Source organism: Lepus europaeus, chromosome 3 (genome assembly GCF_033115175.1).
Source record: "Lepus europaeus isolate LE1 chromosome 3, mLepTim1.pri, whole genome shotgun sequence".
NCBI classification, from domain to species: domain Eukaryota; kingdom Metazoa; phylum Chordata; class Mammalia; order Lagomorpha; family Leporidae; genus Lepus; species Lepus europaeus.
In genome coordinates, this window is record NC_084829.1 from 12,026,307 (window position 1) to 12,044,438 (window position 18,132).

At 54.4% G+C, this 18,132-nt stretch overlaps 1 protein-coding gene across 6 annotated transcripts in view; it reads left to right on the forward strand.

Annotated features, from left to right (window-relative positions):
• The window catches only part of HIVEP1 (HIVEP zinc finger 1), a 146,234-nt gene that overhangs the window by 101,349 nt on the left and 26,753 nt on the right, over positions 1-18,132 (forward strand). For 5 of the 6 annotated variants that reach the window (XM_062184601.1, XM_062184600.1, XM_062184605.1 and 2 more), the window contains exons 4-5: positions 9,038-14,841; positions 17,772-17,905. In XM_062184601.1, coding sequence (XP_062040585.1) covers positions 9,038-14,841; positions 17,772-17,905 — 5,938 coding nt within the window. The remainder of the gene's footprint in view (positions 1-9,037; positions 14,842-17,771; positions 17,906-18,132) is intronic. The other variant, XM_062184604.1, reaches the window with a different exon arrangement.

The following is an 18,132-nucleotide window of genomic DNA, read 5'->3' on the forward strand; positions in this document are numbered from 1 at the left end:
GAGAGAGAGAGAGAGAGAGAGAAAGCTGTCATCTTTTGGCTTATTTTCCGAATGCCGGCAACATCCCGGGCTGGGCCGGGCTTAAGCCAGGAGCTAGGAACTCAATGCAGATCTCCCCCCTGGGGGTGGGTGGCAGGAACCAAAGTACTTGTGTCATCAACACTCCCTCCGAGGGTGTGCATTAGCAGGAAACTGGAGTCAGGAGCCAGAGCCAGGAACCACACCCAGGTATTCTGATGTGGGACGTGGCCTTTTTACCTGCATCCTAACCACTTCCCCGCTACCTATCCCTCTTTCTTCTCACTCATCCTGCCTGGAATGTGTTCAGGGTGTTTGGATCTGTGGTTTCTTATTATTTCTGAAAAATTCCTGACTATTGTTTCTTCATTTATTTCTACTTTCCCGTTTATTCTTCTACGACTCCAATTGTATATTACACTATTTGATATTTCCTATGGCTCTTGGATGTGCTGTTCTGTTGTCTTCTGTTTGTTTCCGTTGTTTTTTTCTTTTTTCCTTTAAGTAATTTTTGGACCTATCTGTAAGTTCTTTGCAGATTCTTTAGTTTTTCAAGTCTAGTAATGAGTCTATTAAAGACTTAGCCCTGTGAGCTCTGACTGTTATTTTTAGCGTGGTCCTGTCTGCTCCCTGTGAGAGGATATCACCTGTGTTTTCCTCTGGGCTCTTTAGTATGCTCATCAGTTACTTATCTTAAAGTTCCTGTTTGAGAGTTCCAACCCTGGATCATCTCAGAGTCTGATTGTGCTGACTCCTTTGTTTCGACAGTGGATTGGTTTTCCATGCTCTCGTTAGTGGGTGTGGACATATGTATGTATGTGTCCATGCATGGGTATGTCTCCCAGATTTTTACTGGATTTGGTTATTACCAGTCATTTCTGATGGTCATCGGGAGGAAAGCTGAGCCAATCTGTTCATGAGTTGAGCTGGGTTTGGACTTCGGTGACACCACAGTGGCTTCTGCTTCTTCCAGGGGCGACGTGCCATTGCCTTGTGTCGAAGTGGGGGCTGCAAATCTACTGTTTCTTCTCTGTGTTTGTGCTCGCTACTCTGGTTGTAACTGCCCGTACCGTCACTGGGGTCCTCGTCCGTGTCCGCACGGTGTAGGTAATGTGCAGGCTCATTGCTTCACGGAGTCAGAGCGGACGTGTGTAAGACTCGGCGCCAGCCTCCTGCAGCAGCCGCGGGCCGCCTCACCTCATGGCAGAAGGCAGAAGGGCAGCTGAGCTCCTGAGACGAGAGCACCGGTGTCTCCCGTGCTAATGGCAGCCGTGCACTCGCAAGGGAGGAGACCCAGTCACCCCTCTTCCCGCCTCCACGGAGACCAGAGCATTTCGGCGTGTTTTGGGGGGAGAACGTTCAAACCATGCGGTCGGAGCAGAAATCTTTCCCGCTCCTCAATTAGCATTGGACTGTTCTTGCTCATTCAGTGCTGGCCTCCGGTTGAAGAGGTGAGGTTTGCCTTGTTTTTCTGGGCCAACCGCAGTCTCCTGCAGTCCCTGCGTATCCAGTGCCGCCTTGGGGGTGGAAGGCTTGCCCATAACCCGGCTCCGTGGGTTTCTGCCCGTGTCCCGTGGTTGCGTATCTGCTGCCCTTTCTCCAGCAGCTTGAAGCCACCGGCTTTTGCTCTGTGTGAGAGCCCTTGCAGGGAGAGGCCTGCTTTGTGCTGCTGCCCTGGGCTCCTTCCTGTCCCTGTGTGGGCAGCCATGCAAGCCCACAGAACATAGCCGTGCCCACAAGTGGACACTCCCAGGCATCTGCGGTCCAGCTCTCTGAGCCCAGGCTTGTACTCCAGCAGGTGACAGTGTTAGGTGGTATTTCTCCCCTGTTTGCCCAGCTGCCACAGCTTCCTCCCATGCCCTGGCCAGGTGAGCCAGCCACATGCCCCCACTGGGGTCCAGGGCAAGCACAAGGACCTGGGGCAATGCAGGGACCACTTTAGGTTGAATGGAGGAGCAGCTGGGAGGTAGCATTGGTGCTGGGATTTGAAGGTTGAAAACGGTCCCTAAGAGTTCAGAGTACAGAAGCTCTCGGCAAGTGCAAGCCCCCAGGGGCAGGAGGGAGTTGGGCGGGTGCGAGGACTAAGCGTGGCCTAAGCCCCATGAGTCGGGCAGAAGGGGTAGGGGGAGGTAGGAAAGACAGTGATGGTCAGGGGGCTCCGCAGTTGCCGCCCCGTCCTGGGAGGAATGGGAAGCACTTGGTGGTGAAGGGAACGTGGCCTCCTGTTTCTTGCTCCGTGAATTCCAGCCTCTTCTGCTTCGTCTGCAGGGTTCACAGTGGCCGCCTCTGGAATGCTGTCCGATGGCGATCACGGCTCTGGCTTTACTAATCCGCGAATGATAAGCTTCACTTACCATTCTCAGTGTGTGCCTCCTGCGTTTTCCCTGTACTCCTGGTTCATGCTGTTCCCTGAGCGTGGGAGTACACCCCTCTGCCCCCAAGGCAGTTCAGGTCAGGTGCTCCCTCTACCAGGCACCAGGCAGTAGCCCCAAGGTGGCCGTGGAACTCCCTCATTCCGCCTGTCACCACGCTTGATTTGTTTGCTCTCTGTGCGGCTCCTCCTCCTCCCCTTATCTCCTCCCTCACACACGTTTCCAGATCCTGGGCCTCTTTGCTGGCCCGTGTCTTCCCCACGCCCTTCCTCCCTCCCTCCTCCTGCATGGGGCGAACCCCCGACACTGCCCCCAGAGAACAGGATGTCTTGTGGTCCCAGAGACCACCACGCCCAGGGACTTGGCGTTAACTCTCCCCCTCTGTGTCAGACGTGCTGTTCCGCTGTTGGCCACGTCTTCCTTCCTCAGCGTGCCCCAGCCCTGACTCCCAGGGCACGTCACTGCTCCGTGTTTCATCTCTCCGAGCCCTCCTGGCTTCTGGCTCCCCCTTTAGTACCGCAATCGCTCAGGCCCCTCTGTCCCGCAGCAGATTCTCCTTAGCTTATCATTTATTTGCTTTCACAAAAGCAGCTCTCACTGTGTATTCCCAGACCTGCGTCAGCCCAGACCTCTCTCCAGAGGGAAGAAAAGAATGTGCATGTATACTTAATGTCTCATAATTTTCCTATTGCTGTGTAATCTTGGTAATTATTTTAAATGGATGTGTAATGTTAAGTGGTTCTACCATAATTAGCCTCACCATTTCCCTCACGATTCTGCACATGAATCTTGACTGTGAGGTTCAGTGGAGTGGAAAGCGAGTAGATTTTTTTTCCCCCGTCTCAACACAAGCACAGTGCTCCCATACAGAGACAGAAACCTCAGCAGAATCCGTGGCAAAGCTTTGGAAGACTTCGTTGTTCTGAATGAGCTCAGAGGCCCACTGTCAGCGTGTGGAGTTGGGGGTATCCCTTTAACACCCGCACACACTGCCGACAAAAGCCTTCTGCATGGCCCTCCCAAACCTGATGTGTGGCTCTCAGCAAACCCTTCCCCATCGTTAGAAAATTGAGTGCTTGTGTCCCTAAGGCCCGGAAGAGATCTGAGGTTTCGCACACGGATGGATCTGAGCAAAGCTGAAAAGGCAGCTCCCCTCAGCCAAGGCAGACTTTTCAACACACTGGGAGGTTGAGGTTTTCCATAGCCACTCCCTGCCTTAAGAATATTCTCGGGGCCAGCGCTGTGGTGTAGCGGGTAAAGCTGCCGTCTGCAGTGCCAGCATCCCATATAGGCGCCGGTTCGAGTCCCAGTTGCTCCACTTCCGATCCAGTTCTCTGCTATGGCCTGAGAAAGCAGTGGAAGATGGCTCAAGTCCTTGGGCCCCTTTATCCAGTATGGGAGACCTGGAAGAAGCTCCTGGCTCCTGGCTCCTGGCTCCTGGCTCCTGGCTTCAGGTCAGCACAGCTCTGGCCATTGCAGCCCATTGGGGAGTGAACCAACAGAGGGAAGACCTCTCTCTCTCTCTCTCTCTTTCTGCCTCTCCTATCTCTGTGTAACTCTGGCTTTCAAATAAATAAATAAATCTTTTTTTTTTTTTTTAAAGAATATTCTCTGCACTTCTAGCCAGCATTTCGGGTTCTGTCCTGAGTCAGGAAACTTATTTATTTTTAATCTGTTATTCTCCAGAAACAGTCTTGAAAGTTAGCTGACGGTGGTGTTTTCTCTCTTTATTAAAATAAGTTCTCTTCCTCTTTTTATTTGAAAGGCAGGAGACAGAGGTAGACAGACAGATCTCCCCTCTGCTGGTCCATTCCTCAGATGCTCACAATGACCCGGACTGGGTCACGCTGAAGCCAGGAGCCTGGAACTCAGCCTGGGTCCCCCAGCCAGCAGGCAGGGACCCAGGTACTGGAGCCATCCCCTGCTTCCTCCCAGGGGGTGCGTTAGTGGGCAGCTGGAGCCTAGAGCAGAGCCAGGGCTCATACCCGGGCCCTCGGCCCTGAGACCCAGGAGTCCCGGGCGGGGCCCTGACTGCTGCCCCAGTGCCCGCCCCGGCGCTGGTATTCTCAAGTCCTTGGTGCTCCTCTCCGGAGAGACAAGGGCTCTGATGATTATGTCTGTGTCTTGCAAAATAAAGTGCCAGGGCCTCTGGCTTCGCAGCCCTTCAGCCTTTCCCGGGAAGTGGCCTCTCTGCACTTCTCAGCCACCCCGTGGAGAACTCGGGCTTTCCTACGAAGCCCAAGGAGTCAGCGATTCTGACAGTGGTGATGCCGCTGCTCCTGGCTCCTCTCCGTCCCGTAGTTGGGTCACGGACTTTGTGGTGTGTTAGCATCTTCCTGATTTCTGACTCGTTCCTGAGGCACACCGTCACGTTCAGAGTCTTTGCAGCAGCGGCGGACTCCTTTTTTTTTTTTTTTTTTTAAAGATTTATTTATTTGAAAGAGTTACACAGAGAGAGGAGAGGCAGAGAGAGAGAGAGGTCTTCTGTCTGTATTTGAAAGAGTTACACAGAGAGAGGAGAGGCAGAGAGAGAGAGAGGTCTTCTGTCTGTATTTGAAAGAGTTACACAGAGAGAGGAGAGGCAGAGAGAGAGAAAGGTCTTCTGTCTGCTGGTTCACTCCCCAATTGTCCACAGTGGCCGGAGCTGAGCTGATCCGAAACCAGGAGCCAGGAGCTTCTTCCAGGTCTCCCATGCAGGTGCAGGGGCCCAAACACTTGAGCCATCTTCTACCGCTTTCCCAGGCCATAGCACAGAGCTGGATTGGAAATGGAGCAGCCGTGTCTCGAACTGGCGCCCATTAAGGGAGGCTGGCACTGCGGCCAGCGCCTTTACCCCACTATACCACAGCGCTGGCCCCCAGGGCTGACTGACTCCTTTTTTTTTTTTTTTTTTTTTAATCTTTCCCTGCCTTCCCAAACTGGCTGTGTGTTCTCTTGTGAAAGTAGAAAGTTGTCTTTGACCCACCGTGCCTACGAAGCACACATCCAAACTCAGCGCTGATAAAACAAACCAACCAAAAGCGCGCAGCATTCTGGAGTGGGAGCCATCGGCAGAAAGCGGCGTGCTCGCCGTGAGCGCAGGGGAGGCCTGGCCTGCAGCTGGGGAGCTGCACTGGCCCGTCTTCTACCCTTGGCCTCACGGTCCCTCCGTCCTTCTCTCATTTCCTGACGAGTTTTCCTGTGGCCCACCGTACCCACAGCGCAAGTGCCAGCGGTAAACAGCCACCTGCTGCCTCCCTTCCCGCCCGCTGTTTTTCTGCGGTGAGACATCCTGGTCCACCCTTTGTCCTGTCTGAGGCCGGTGGTAACTGCTGGCCAGATGTTGTAGACACGGCCAGCAGGTTTGGTGACTGCACCAGCTCTCTTCTGTGTACATAAGCCGGCAAGAGAACATGACACCTGCCACTCTCTAACAGTTATTTTTGTAATGAATCAAGATTAGGATAAGTTTTTGGAACTACTGGAGACACACCATTCTCTGAAATCCTACGGCTCTGCCACCTGCTCTCGGGGACTGGGTCCCAAGGGAGGCACCCACCTATTGCACCGACTCTGGCCACACCCCTCCCAAATACTGAGAATCAAGGGACAGAGAGTCAAAGTCAGACAGAGGCTTCTACTCACGGAATGCCAGTGCAACATCCATCTCCCGGGGGCCTGGTGCCCTCCCCCATCCTCTGCCCTCCTAACAATAAACACCTCTGCATTTCGAGACTGACTCAAGATCCAAGGTCATCCCATTGCCTCCTCCCATGCCAGGTACACACAGTGAGTGGGCTTTGTCCCTCGCACAAGGAGCATGAACCCTGTTACAGGAGGGAGGTCCCCCGAGCCCTCAGACAGGCTGAGGAGCATGGTGCGTACACCCCCATGCCCTTCCCGTGACATCAAGCAATGGGAGAGCCCTAAGAGCGAAAGAGTAAAGCAAATCCTACCTTAGAAACAGAAATGCTTTTTTTTTTAAGCACAGAAACTTAGTAAAATCATCAAGTTATTAATGCAACAGCTCACACTTTAATAGAAGACAGTGAAACGAGATGAAATCGAAATACGGAACTAAGGGAGCAAAATGAAAACAAAGCAGCATCTGTCCAGATAAGTAAAATTGAAACAACAAGGAGCTTAATGGGCTGAAAATCGAGTTATTGATGTGGGGGAAGCCTGGAGGAAATCGTAGAGAAAGCAAAAGGAAAAGAACATAGAGGTGAACGCAACCTGAGTCCTCCTTAGTGTGACCTGGGATCAACACAGTTCATCTCCCTGGGGAAAGAAGGGCCACAGCATGTACTGAAGATAGAGGAACAGACATTTGATAGAAATCAAGGTGTCAGTAGGCAAAGGAGGTAACAGTTGACGGTAACAATTGGTATATTAGCATCAACGCAGTATTAAGATTCAGAGAGAGAACCAAGGATATCCACTACGCCAACAAAATGTAAACATTATCAACTTTGACGAAGGAGAGATGAGTCAGTATTTAAAACTGGAACATGTAGTTAAAACCTGTTTAAAATATCTGTTCTTTTCCAAGTCTTAAAACACATTTTTAGGAAATTAGCCTGTCTTGTTTTTAAAAAGTATATATTAAGTTTAGCAATTCTTTTAACTTAAACTTCATTTTAAAAAAATATTTATTTCATTTCATTTATTTGAAAAGCAGAGTGATAGACTCATCTTCCATCTGTTGGCTCATTCCCTAAGTGGCCGCAGCGGCCTGTCTCTGCCAGCCTGAAGCCAGGAGCCAAGAACGCCCGCCCACGTGGGTGGCAGGGGCGCAGGAACTCAGGCCACCTTCCACTGCCTTCCCAGGCACGCCGGCAGGGAGCTGCATCGGCAGCGGAACAGCTGGGTCCGGAACTGGCCGCTCAGGATGTGACGTGGGCTGCCAAAGGCAGCTTAGCGCCCCCGCACCAGAAAACCGCCTTCAGAACGCTTCGTTTTAAGTGCAAAGTTAAACTGTACTTTCGTGTTTAAGACGTCTCTTTTGGGATGTTCCACTTACAGGCTCAGGTTTTGCATTTTTCTTTGGAGTACACCACATTCGTCTAATAATAAGTATTAAAAACTTACTCCAAAAAGCGTGTGAAGCAGTAATATGAGCGGAATCTGCCCCAGCTGGGCCTCTGGCTCCGCGAGTCCTACAGGGAGGGCAAAGGTGGATTTTCCTGCAGCTACTGGTGTTTGGGCTCTGCTAACTGCCCCTACCAAGGGCAGCTCCTCCTCGTGTCCATAGTCGTTTTAAGAGCGTGGCCTTTCACTTTTATGACCACACATTTCCCAGCTTTTTGCCACTGGGTGGAGAAACTGCTCACCCCCGATGGCAGTCGCCCTTCTTCCTCACACCCCCTTGCCTGGTGGAGTTAACGAGAGGCATGGCACTCATCACTGGCTTTTTACTCCTGTCCTGGGATGGGAGAACCAGGGGACAGCATCATGAGTGCGTTGACGAATAAAAAAGATTTGCCCAGCATCTTCCTGTGAAGATTAATAACACTGATCACTTCCTCCTCCTCTTATTCCTTCGCTCAGATATGTTAGCCATGAGATACTCCCCCGTCTTCTGGTCCTTCTGGTTACAGTGGGTAAATGTGTGTTTAGTGGAATACTGTATATGTTTGTTGTTGAACTACTATAGGAGAACATATGAACTGATGTCACAACATGGCTAGAATATTTTATTTTACGTACTTTCTAATCCTCAGTAAATGCAAAGTCCTTGTAGTGTGCACATTTTTATCTAATGTGAATTTCAAATATGTATATTGCAACAAATATGTATATTTCAACTATTTGAAAATAATGGAGAGTTAAAGGATCTGGCTTCTCTACAAATAAATAAGGTCGGATAATTTTGTTTAGATCCATCAAGTGGAATCCAAGTACATTGTGGCAAATAATTGCTCAAAAGTATAATAGTTGACAGATTGTGAGAGATCAGTGCTGCCTAAAATGCTAGTTTATTTCCAAAATAGCCAGCAATGGAGGTGGTTTTGTGTCTTGTCTTCTGCTGGAAGGTTCACCTGTTTCTCTGTCTCTGGACCTGCCCACTTAAACACCCATCTTCCTGTTACTTATCGCAAACACAGCCAGGGTTTCCTTTTCAGCTACAGTAGTGATTTCTTTTTAAACCAAGGGCCATTACAGCATTGTGCAGACTTTTTAAACCCCAAATAAGTGCCTCATTTTACTTTCCTAATCCTCTGTTTGTTGATGTCATTGCCATTTTAGCAAGAGTTCGCCACACGTTGGGGGGCACCTGAAGTTTCTGGGCTCTGAGGTTCGTTAGCTGGCAGTCCTCTTTCTCATTAGAGCCCCAGCATCGCCTGTGTAGGAACTTGCTGGGGATGGGTGCGGGGTCTCCTTCTCCGGCCCTCCCGCCGGGCTGTGTGGGCAGGCCTGGGCCCTGCCAGCAGTGGGGAGGCCGGACCACTCAGCTTGGAGACATCTGCTCGGGACCTCCGTTGCTCGTGGCATGCTAGGTGCGGGCGCACCCATTGTATGAGTCTTTCATGCATCCTGGTGGGCAGCGTTTCCAGATCCCTCTCCTAACACCCTCGTGGCGACAGTCTTAACTTCTCAGAAATCATACTTGGTGTAGGTCCAGTCTCACCAACTGGCTTTTAATCTGTCTGTCTTTTTTTTAACAGAAATCCTAGAGGCTGGTATTAAAGGGGCTTCGGAATCCCTCAAAGGTGTGAAACGGAAGAAGATTGTAGCCGAGAACCACCTGAAAAAGATCCCGAAGTCCCCGCTCAGGAACCCTCTGCAGGCGAAACAAAAACAAAACACAGACGAGGCGGCCTTCGCTGCCCCTCAGGGCGCCGCGGGGGCCCCGAGGAGGCAGAACCCCCTCTCTGTGAAGAACGGGAAGCAGCTCACCAGGCAGAATGGGGACGCACCTGCGGTAGCCGCCGAGGACTCCGTGTCCCCCAAGAAGCCCCCGTTGGTCCAGCACGCGGCGGAGCTGCGCAGGTGGAGGTCGGAGGGCCCCGGGCCGGCCAGGGTCGGCGTCCTCGATGGCAAACGGGACTCCCCGGCGGCGGGCGCAGCCAGGCCCGCGGGCAGAGAGGGCGGCGCCTCGCCCTGCAGAGCGCCCTCCCCGCCCTACACCGCGACCGCGTTCGATGTGCTACTGAAGGCCATGGAGCCCGAGCTGAGCACCTTGTCACAGAAGGGCTCCGCGGGTGCGATGAAGGCCGAAAAACCACGACCCAGCAAAACCGGACGGTCGCCTTCCAGGTTAAAAAGCAGCTCCGTGGACGCCCCCGGCCAGCCTGCGCGCGAGTCGGCCGCTGGACCGCAGCCTGCTCCGGGGGCCTCGTTCGCCGCACACGCGGCCGCCGTGCAGCAGGAGCAGGCGCCGGCCCAGCCCGTGGCCCGGCCCTACGGTCGGCAGGAACACTTTGTCTCCCAGCCCAGCCAGCATCACCGACAGCTTCCCGCGTGCTCCGGGTTCGCGGGAGCGCGGCCCACGCTGCAAAGTCGGGAGAACGCCAACCTTGAGCAAGTGCATAACACCACGGTGACGTCATCTGTGCCCCCCCCCTGCCCTTCCAGAACTCAGGTTACGCCCCAAAGCCAGCACCTGGAGGCCGCGGCGCCTCTGTCCGTTAGTCCAGCCACTTCCGCCCAGTCGCCCCCCGCACCCGTTTACAACTCGGTGGTGAATCAAAGCGTCGAGCAAATGTGCAGCCTTCTTCTAAAGGACCAGAAGCCAAAAAAGCAAGGGAAGTACATCTGTGAGTACTGCAGCAGAGCCTGTGCCAAACCCAGCGTGCTCCTGAAACACATCCGCTCCCACACCGGGGAGCGCCCCTACCCCTGTGTGACCTGCGGGTTCTCATTCAAGACCAAAAGCAACCTGTACAAGCACAAAAAGTCCCACGCACACACCATCAAACTGGGCCTCGTCTTGCAGCCGGAGGCTGGCGGCTTGTTCCTGTCCCAGGAGTCCCCCAAAGCCCTGAGCATCCACTCGGATGCCGACGACAGCGGGGAGAGCGAGGAGGAGGGTGCCCCCGAGGAGAGGCAGAGCGACCCTGGTGCCATGGAACTGCAGCCGGTGCAGGTGACGAAGAGGCTGTCAGGCGCTGAGGCTTTACCGGCCTCCAGTTCTGTCCTGGGCCGCGCAGACCGTGCAGTGGACAGATCTGCAGAGTCACAGGCCGCGGCGGACTTACCCAAAGTGGTGGTCCACCCCAGCACCGTGTCCCACGCAAGGACTGACGCCCCGAGGGCCAACAGCCCCAAGCTTGAGCTTGTGAGTGCCCAGAGGCACAAGGAGCTCCAGGTCCCACACGTGCTGTCACCCTCAGCCGGCGCGAGCCCCTTCGAGGTGGACGAGCAGTCCCACCGGAAAGGGGACGCGAGCCAGCCGGAGGGCAAAGCGGACGCTGCAGCGGGGACAGCGCACGCCCAGCTCCAGAGGCAGCAGGCCACCGACTGCTCGCAGGAGCAGCAGGGGAAGCTGCTGAGCCCCCGCAGCCTGGGGAGTACGGACTCCGGCTACTTTTCCCGCTCCGAAAGCGCCGATCAGGCGGTGAGCCCGCCCACGCCCTTTGCCAGGACTCTGCCCACCCCCGAGCAAGACGCCACCAAGGCTGCCGGGATGTCGGTGCCTCGCGGCAGCGCACCTGCACCCTCTGCTTTCCCGCCGGGGGACAGGGGTCAGCTCTTGCCAGGTCAGATGCGCCCACCGCTGGCGACAAAGACCCTGGAGGAGCGGATCTCCAAGCTCATCTCGGACAACGAGGCCCTGGTGGACAACAAACAGCTGGACAGCGTCAAGCCCCGGAGGACGTCGCTCTCGCGGCGGGGGAGCATCGACTCCCCCAAGTCGTACATTTTCAAGGACTCCTTCCAGTTTGATTTGAAGCCAATGGGGCGGAGGACAAGCTCCAGCTCGGACATCCCCAAGTCCCCGTTCACCCCCACCGAGAAATCCAAGCAGGTGTTCCTTCTGTCCGTCCCTTCCCTGGACTGCTTGCCGATCACCAGGAGCAACTCCATGCCCACCACGGGTTACTCGGCGGTCCCTGCAAACATCATCCCTCCCCCACACCCTCTGCGAGGAAGCCAGTCGTTCGATGACAAAATCGGCGCGTTCTACGACGACGTCTTCGTGTCCGGCCCGAACCCCTCCGTGCCCCCCAGCGGCCACCCCCGCACGCTGGTCAGACAGGCAGCGGTGGAAGACGCGTCCGCAGGGGACCACCAGGCGCTCGGCCCCGGGCAGCCCTCGGAGGAGAGCCTGCACGGCTGCCAGGCCGCCGGCGAAGGTGTGGCAGCGGCCAGGGGCAAGGCGCCGGCCCCAGGCGCGCACCCAGAAAAGAAGAAGTCCCACCAAGGGCGGGGGACGATGTTCGAGTGCGAAACCTGCAGAAACAGGTACCGGAAACTGGAGAACTTCGAAAACCATAAGAAATTTTACTGCTCGGAGTTACACGGACCGAAGACCAAGGTGGCCCTGAGGGAGCCGGAGCAGAGCCTGGTGGCCGGCGGCGCGCAGCCTCAGATGCTGCACTACCGAGTGGCCGGCTCCACGGGCATCTGGGAGCAGACGCCGCAGGTCAGGAAGAGGCGCAAGATGAAAAGCGTGGGCGACGAGGAGGAGCTCCAGCAGACCGACGGCGGCGGGGCAGCCCCGCAGAGCTGCGAGGCCCCCGCGTCTCAGAGCGCCCTGGGCTCCGCGCCCGCCGCGGCCCCCGCACGGGAGCCCCAGCGCAGAAGCACACACCTGCAGAGCTCGCAGGTCCAGCTGGCGGCCAGGGGCCTCGACCCGCCCGCGGACGCGAAGCTGACCACCATCGCGGAGCAGCACCTGGGCCCGGCCGCCGTGGACAAAGCCGAGCTGGCGAGGATCGGGAGTGGGATCTCGGTCATCCAGCACACCAACTCCCTGAGCAGGCCCGGCTCGCTGGACAAGCCTGAGCCTTTGGAGGGCGGGTCCCCAATGTCCCTCCAGGAGATGGGCAGGACGGGCAAGCCCGGGGCTCTGAAGGTAGTAGGGGGCTCCCAAGAGGAAGCCCAGCCTTCTCGCGAGGCGGCGCCCCCTGCCCAGCCCGCGCCGGCTGGGCCCCTCAGAGGAGAGCCGCAGGAGGGCTCCAGGAAGATGTCCGGTGAGCGGCACCTGTTGGGACAGCCCTCGAGGCTGGTCCGGCAGCACAACATCCAAGTCCCGGAAATTCTGGTCACCGAAGAGCCAGATCGGGACCCGGAAGCCCAGAGCCACGACCCAGAAAAATCCGAGAAGTTCAGCTGGCCTCAGCGCAGCGAGACCCTGTCCAAGCTGCCCACTGAGAAGCTGCCGCCCAAGAAGAAGCGGCTGCGGCTGGCCGAGATGGAGCGCTCCTCCACGGAGTCCAGTTTCGACTCCACCCTGTCCAGGAGCCTCAGCAGGGACAGCAGCTTGTCGCACACGTCGAGCTTCTCGGCCTCCTTCGACACGGAGGACGTCTCGCCCAAAGCCGAGTTTCTAAATAAAGCGGAGTTTCTTTTGATTCCGCCCGCCTCCAATACCCTGAGCGTTCCCGGCGGTCCCCGGGAGATGAGGCGCGCGGCCTCGGAGCAGATCGGCTGCGTGCAGGCATCCATGGAGGTCTCGGATCTCAGAAGCAAGTCCTTCGACTGTGGAAGCGTGACTCCGCCCCGCCCGGCCCCAATCCCGCTGCGGGAGCCGCAGCCCTCGGTGTCCGCCATCCCCGGGCACGTGCCTCTCCTGGAGAGGAGGCGCGGCCCGCTGATCCGGCAGATTTCCTTAAACATAGCTCCCGAAGGGCTCCCCTCGCCTGCACACCCAGCCAGCACAGTGCCGCTTCTGGGCCCCGCACTCCCGGCACCGCCTCTGCCCGAGTTCCCCGCAGACACCGTGCACTCCCAGGCGCCAGGTAAGGACCTGCGGCCAGAAACAGCGAATTCCGGCTCCAGTAGCATCCTTCCCGGGCAACAGATTTTCGGCACTAATCTGCTAAATCGAAGCCACGCACCCCTCAGCCGCCAGAATGCTCAGGCGTCCCCGCAGGTGTCTTCGCAGGGCGACCACCCAGGTGCAGGTCCTGGTCCACGGGACGCTTCCAAACGCGAGGACTGCTTTGCTCCCAAATACCAGCTTCGTTGTCAGGTTCTGGCTTCAGGCAAGTCTTCCCCCTCCAGTCCCGCACACGCTTTGCCAAATCAAGCCCTGTCCGATCCAGCCGGAGCGGAGCATGGCGCCACGGCGGCGGTGTTACCCAGCGAGTTAGGAGATCTCAGGTCAAGGTCATGTCCTTGCCCCCCACTGGAGCTTGGGCCCCTGGGCGGTCAGGGGCAGAAGGTGCCGCCCTCCTTCGTCCTGCCCGTGCCTCTTCATGGCAGTGTGCCCACCTACTGTTTCCCTGCCCTGACCCCTCTGCCACAAATCCTAGTGACCCAGGATTTGTCCAGTCAGCCAATTTGCCAGGCTAATCCTAGTATTGTGCCAGTCAGCGAAGAGCTGAATTCCGTGCCAAGATCACAAAAGGATGAGCAGACGGCTTTGCCAAACTCCAAGAAGGAACTTGTTTGCGATCACGCTTTCTCAGAGCCGGGCCCGAGTCCTGTCTTGGAATCCTCAGCCCTGACTCCGAAGATGTCCGTGGGCAGGCTTTCCCCCCAGCAGGAGTCTTCCGCTTCCAGTAAAAGGATGCTCTCCCCCGCCAACAGTTTAGACATTGCCATGGAGAAACACCAGAAGCGGGCGAAAGATGAAAACGGAGCCGTGTGTGCCCCCGAGGCCAGGCCGCCCGAGCCGCCGAGTTCCAGAGCTGGCGAGGTGAACAAGCAAAAGAAACCCGTCCTGGTGAGGCAGGTGTGCACCACCGAGCCCCTGGACGGCACCACCGTGGTGGAACAGGGGGCGTTTTCTCAACCTGACGTTAGCGGCAGCACATCTGTTCATTTGACGGATGTTTTGCCCGCTGATAATTCCTCCTCGGGACCAGTAAGTGAATCGCAGGAGTTTGAGAGCATCAAGTCCCCCGCACCCTCAGGAAATTCTCCCCTCCGTCCAGAAACCACTCATGTTTCTCCTCCACAGTGCGCACGTGGTGACCAAGAAAGGAAGTCCCCAGGGGTCCGAGTGACCGGCCCAGATCCAAGGCAGCTACCAGGGACCACTCTCCCATCGGGTGACACCGGGGACACACAGCAGCTGGCCTTCCCCAGCCTCAAGACGGCAACGGGCTTTACGTGGTGTTACCTGTCAAGGCGGAAGTCACTGCCGTGGCCTCAGCGTGACCAGAGGACGTCGGCCTATTCCGACTGGACCGTCAGCTCCAGGGATCCAAACCCACTTGGTTTGCCTACAAAAGTCGCTCTTTCTCTTCTTAACTCCAAGCAGAAGACTGGAAAATCACTGTATTGTCAAGCAATAACCACCCATTCAAAATCAGATCTGTTGGTCTATTCAAGCAAGTGGAAAAGCAACTTAAGCAAGGTACATAAAATATAGCTTATCATCAAATATGGTTACGCAGATAGTTTTTGATGTGTCTCGAGAACCTTTAAATATTTTTAATTGGAAATAGTTTGTGAATGACAAATTGAGCTTTCTGTGTGGTAGTGTTTGAAAGACCAAGTGGTCTAGATTCCCTGACCCGGGTTATGTGGGATGATAACTTACCCTGAGCAGTTTTTTTTTTTTTTTTTTTTCTTAGCTGACTGTGTAAGTATCTACATAATGGTACAGAAAATGCCAGGGTCCCTTTGCTCTTTCTTCTCTATTGAGGTTTTGTTCTTGTTAAGTGAGAGGACATTGTGGTGGTCCACAGAGTTATGGATAATCAGAGATTCTTGTATTTCTCTTTGGATATAAGTTGAGAGCCATTCATACGCCTTCTGGGGTTCTAACTCCCCTCACCACGCCCTTCCTAACTCTTTCTCGGGAGCTCTGAGAATAGTTAGTACTAGAGAGCAGATTCACAAAATCATTAACTCACACCCTTGATAAGTAGCTCTGGTCAATATCTACGGGTTAATTGAAGGTCACGGAACTATAATTTTGGGTAATTTGTGAAATCAGAATCATTAGAATTGTTGGCTTTATAAAATGGGAAAAATCAATTAAGTGATTAAGAACAAGTAAATAGTAACTTTATCATGTTGGACTCTGGACATTGAGAAATATAGATTAAATCCTTGACCCCTGCGGGTCCACAAGTATTTAATGCAGGCTTGTAAGTATTTGCATACCTATCAAAATATAGTAATATCAGTATTCTGACAGAAACATGTCTAGTTCTAAAGGAACCACAGCTGACATTGCCTATGAGGGGAAGAGCTGTGGAAGATTCGAGAACGTCTAAATGTTTAGACTGTCAGTCTGTGTCAGAATACCGGGAGATGAGACCGAGGCTTGAGCATAGGAACAGCTTCGCGCATGCTCCAGAAGTGTTGTGAGACACGGCTCTCCTTAAGGACCAAGTGCCTTGGAAGATGGCTCAGGAAATGCGTATCTAGAGTGGGATCTCAGGAGAGAACTCCAGATGGAAGGTGTGCAGACATCTCAGTGCCCAGGGGTAGAAAGAAGAGGAGGGGGCCCAGACTAGAACCTGGGGGTCTGTTAGGTCTACATCCCCCCAGAAAATGGAAGAGATTTTCAGAGGAAGGGGAGAATCCTGAGAAAGGGCTGCTGTGCACACTTTGGAAGAAGGTATTTCAGGGAGAGCTGTTCAGGTAGAAGGTCAGGTGAAGAGGGAGGCAGGTAGGAGTCTGTGTGGACAGTTCTGGTACCGGTGGACTACGGTGTCTGCGCCAGAGGGTGGGTACTGGGTAACTTAGCCACAGCCCGGATATGACGCGCTGAACCACCGCGAATGGCAAGAACAGGTGGAGTGCTTAGAGAAACGAGGCACCAGCAACACCTGGTCCCTCATAGCGGCGAAGCCTAAGAAAATGACAGTGATTTGGGCGTTCAGCTCATTGATAGCTGGCAAATAGAAACTGAATTTGATCATAAGAAAGCAAGCAGAAGGTAGAGGGGACTTGGGTACGGAAAGAAGGAGAGAAGGAGAGAAGGAGGATACCGTTCAGGGGTGACACCAAGGAGAGAGTTGTGAGCATGTATTTCAAACTGCGGGGAGCCCAGTGTGCGTGGCAGGAGAGCAGGAGGAGATGGCTGCATTCTCACCTCCTTGGGGCTCACGGTCAGGGTCCCTGCATACCGCCTTCCAGCGGAACATGTCCCAGTGGGGACAGTGGCTTCCCTGGGTGCTTGTGTGGGACCACACAGACCCGCCCCTCCACTGTGCACTCCGGCAGCCTCGCTGTCCTAAGGTCATCTCAATGTCATAGTGAGCAGAGCGGAGAGAAGTTGTGCCTTGGGTTGGAGTCAGCCAGAGGACTGGGGCTTGGCCTGTGCTGTTGACCTTTGCCCTTTGACAAGGATCTGGGGACCCCGGAGTATGCTTTCTCACTGGGACATGATCTGCCCGGGTTTCCTGCTTCTCGGCGCGTGTGGGCGGCCTGGCGTGATGAGTGAGGAAGCATCCCATCGATGGTGCAGCAAAATCCCGCGTCAAATCAGAACGCAGTGTTTTTCCTTTGTTCCCAGGGGAAACCGTGTAGCATTGGATCATTTCTGAGTCTTTTCCCGGTTGCTATTGGGCCAAAAACCCGACTTTTCAGTTGACTTGGATCTCAGAGTTTGCAGAAGCCGGGGAACTTTCGAGAAGATAGAGGGGGAAGCCATCCCTGTGATTTAAGCTAGTGGGGAGAAGGGCGGTGCCCCCATAGGCTGTCAGGAGAAGGGGGCTCAGGGGTGCAAGGCAGTCTGCCCCCCCCATAGGCTGTCAGGAGAAGGGGGCTCAGGGGTGCAAGGCAGTCTGCCCCCCCCATAGGCTGTCAGGAGGCATCAGGGGTGTGAGGCAGTCTGCTCCCCCCGATAGGCTGCAGTAGAAGGGGGCTCAGGGGTGCGAGGCAGTCTGCCCCCGCATAGGCTGTCAGGAGAAGGGGGCTCAGGGGTGCGAGGCAGTCTGTGGCAATACGTTTGGAAAAGCAGGTCCAACTATACAGTGCCATCCCTTTAAGAGGGCACAGCAGCTGTAGCAGGAGTGGTGGGTTACACATAAGAAGGAGTGTGCAGTCTGTGTAAAAGTCCCTGTGCCTACCAGGGTGCATTGCAATATCAGTGAACCGTGATCAGATTTTAAGATAACATAAAATTGATCAGTTTTCTACGGCGTAGGCAGGTTGATGACAGGGGAAGAGATTAAAGTAAATGACCTTTGAACCTGTTATTCTTGGAAATGCATTTCATTATGTTAACTGTATCCTCTCTAGTCTGCCATGTTTTAATTTCCAGTGAAACATTAGCATGTGTGTGTTTTCAGTTTTATTAAATTAGTTTCTCTTTTTTTTTCCTTTCAGAGAGCATTAGGTAATCAAAAGTCCACAGTAGTTGAATTCAGCAATAAAGATGCCTCTGAAATTAACAGTGAGCAAGATAAAGAAAATTCCTTAATCAAAAGTGAACCGAGAAGAATTAAAATATTTGATGGAGGGCAAGTACAAATTTTACTTCTTAAATGTACATTTAAACTTACTTTTTAAATGTACATTTGTTTTTATGTGAATGAAGATTCATCAGTGCCAGCTTTACGTAATTGTTGTGAGACTTTTCAGCTTATTAACAGTCCTCATGGCAAAATATGTTGTGTTCTTTTGGGATACGTTGTAGGGCCTGTAAGGCAGCTAAGATCTGCATCTTTGGCCTGCTCCCTGGGCTTCA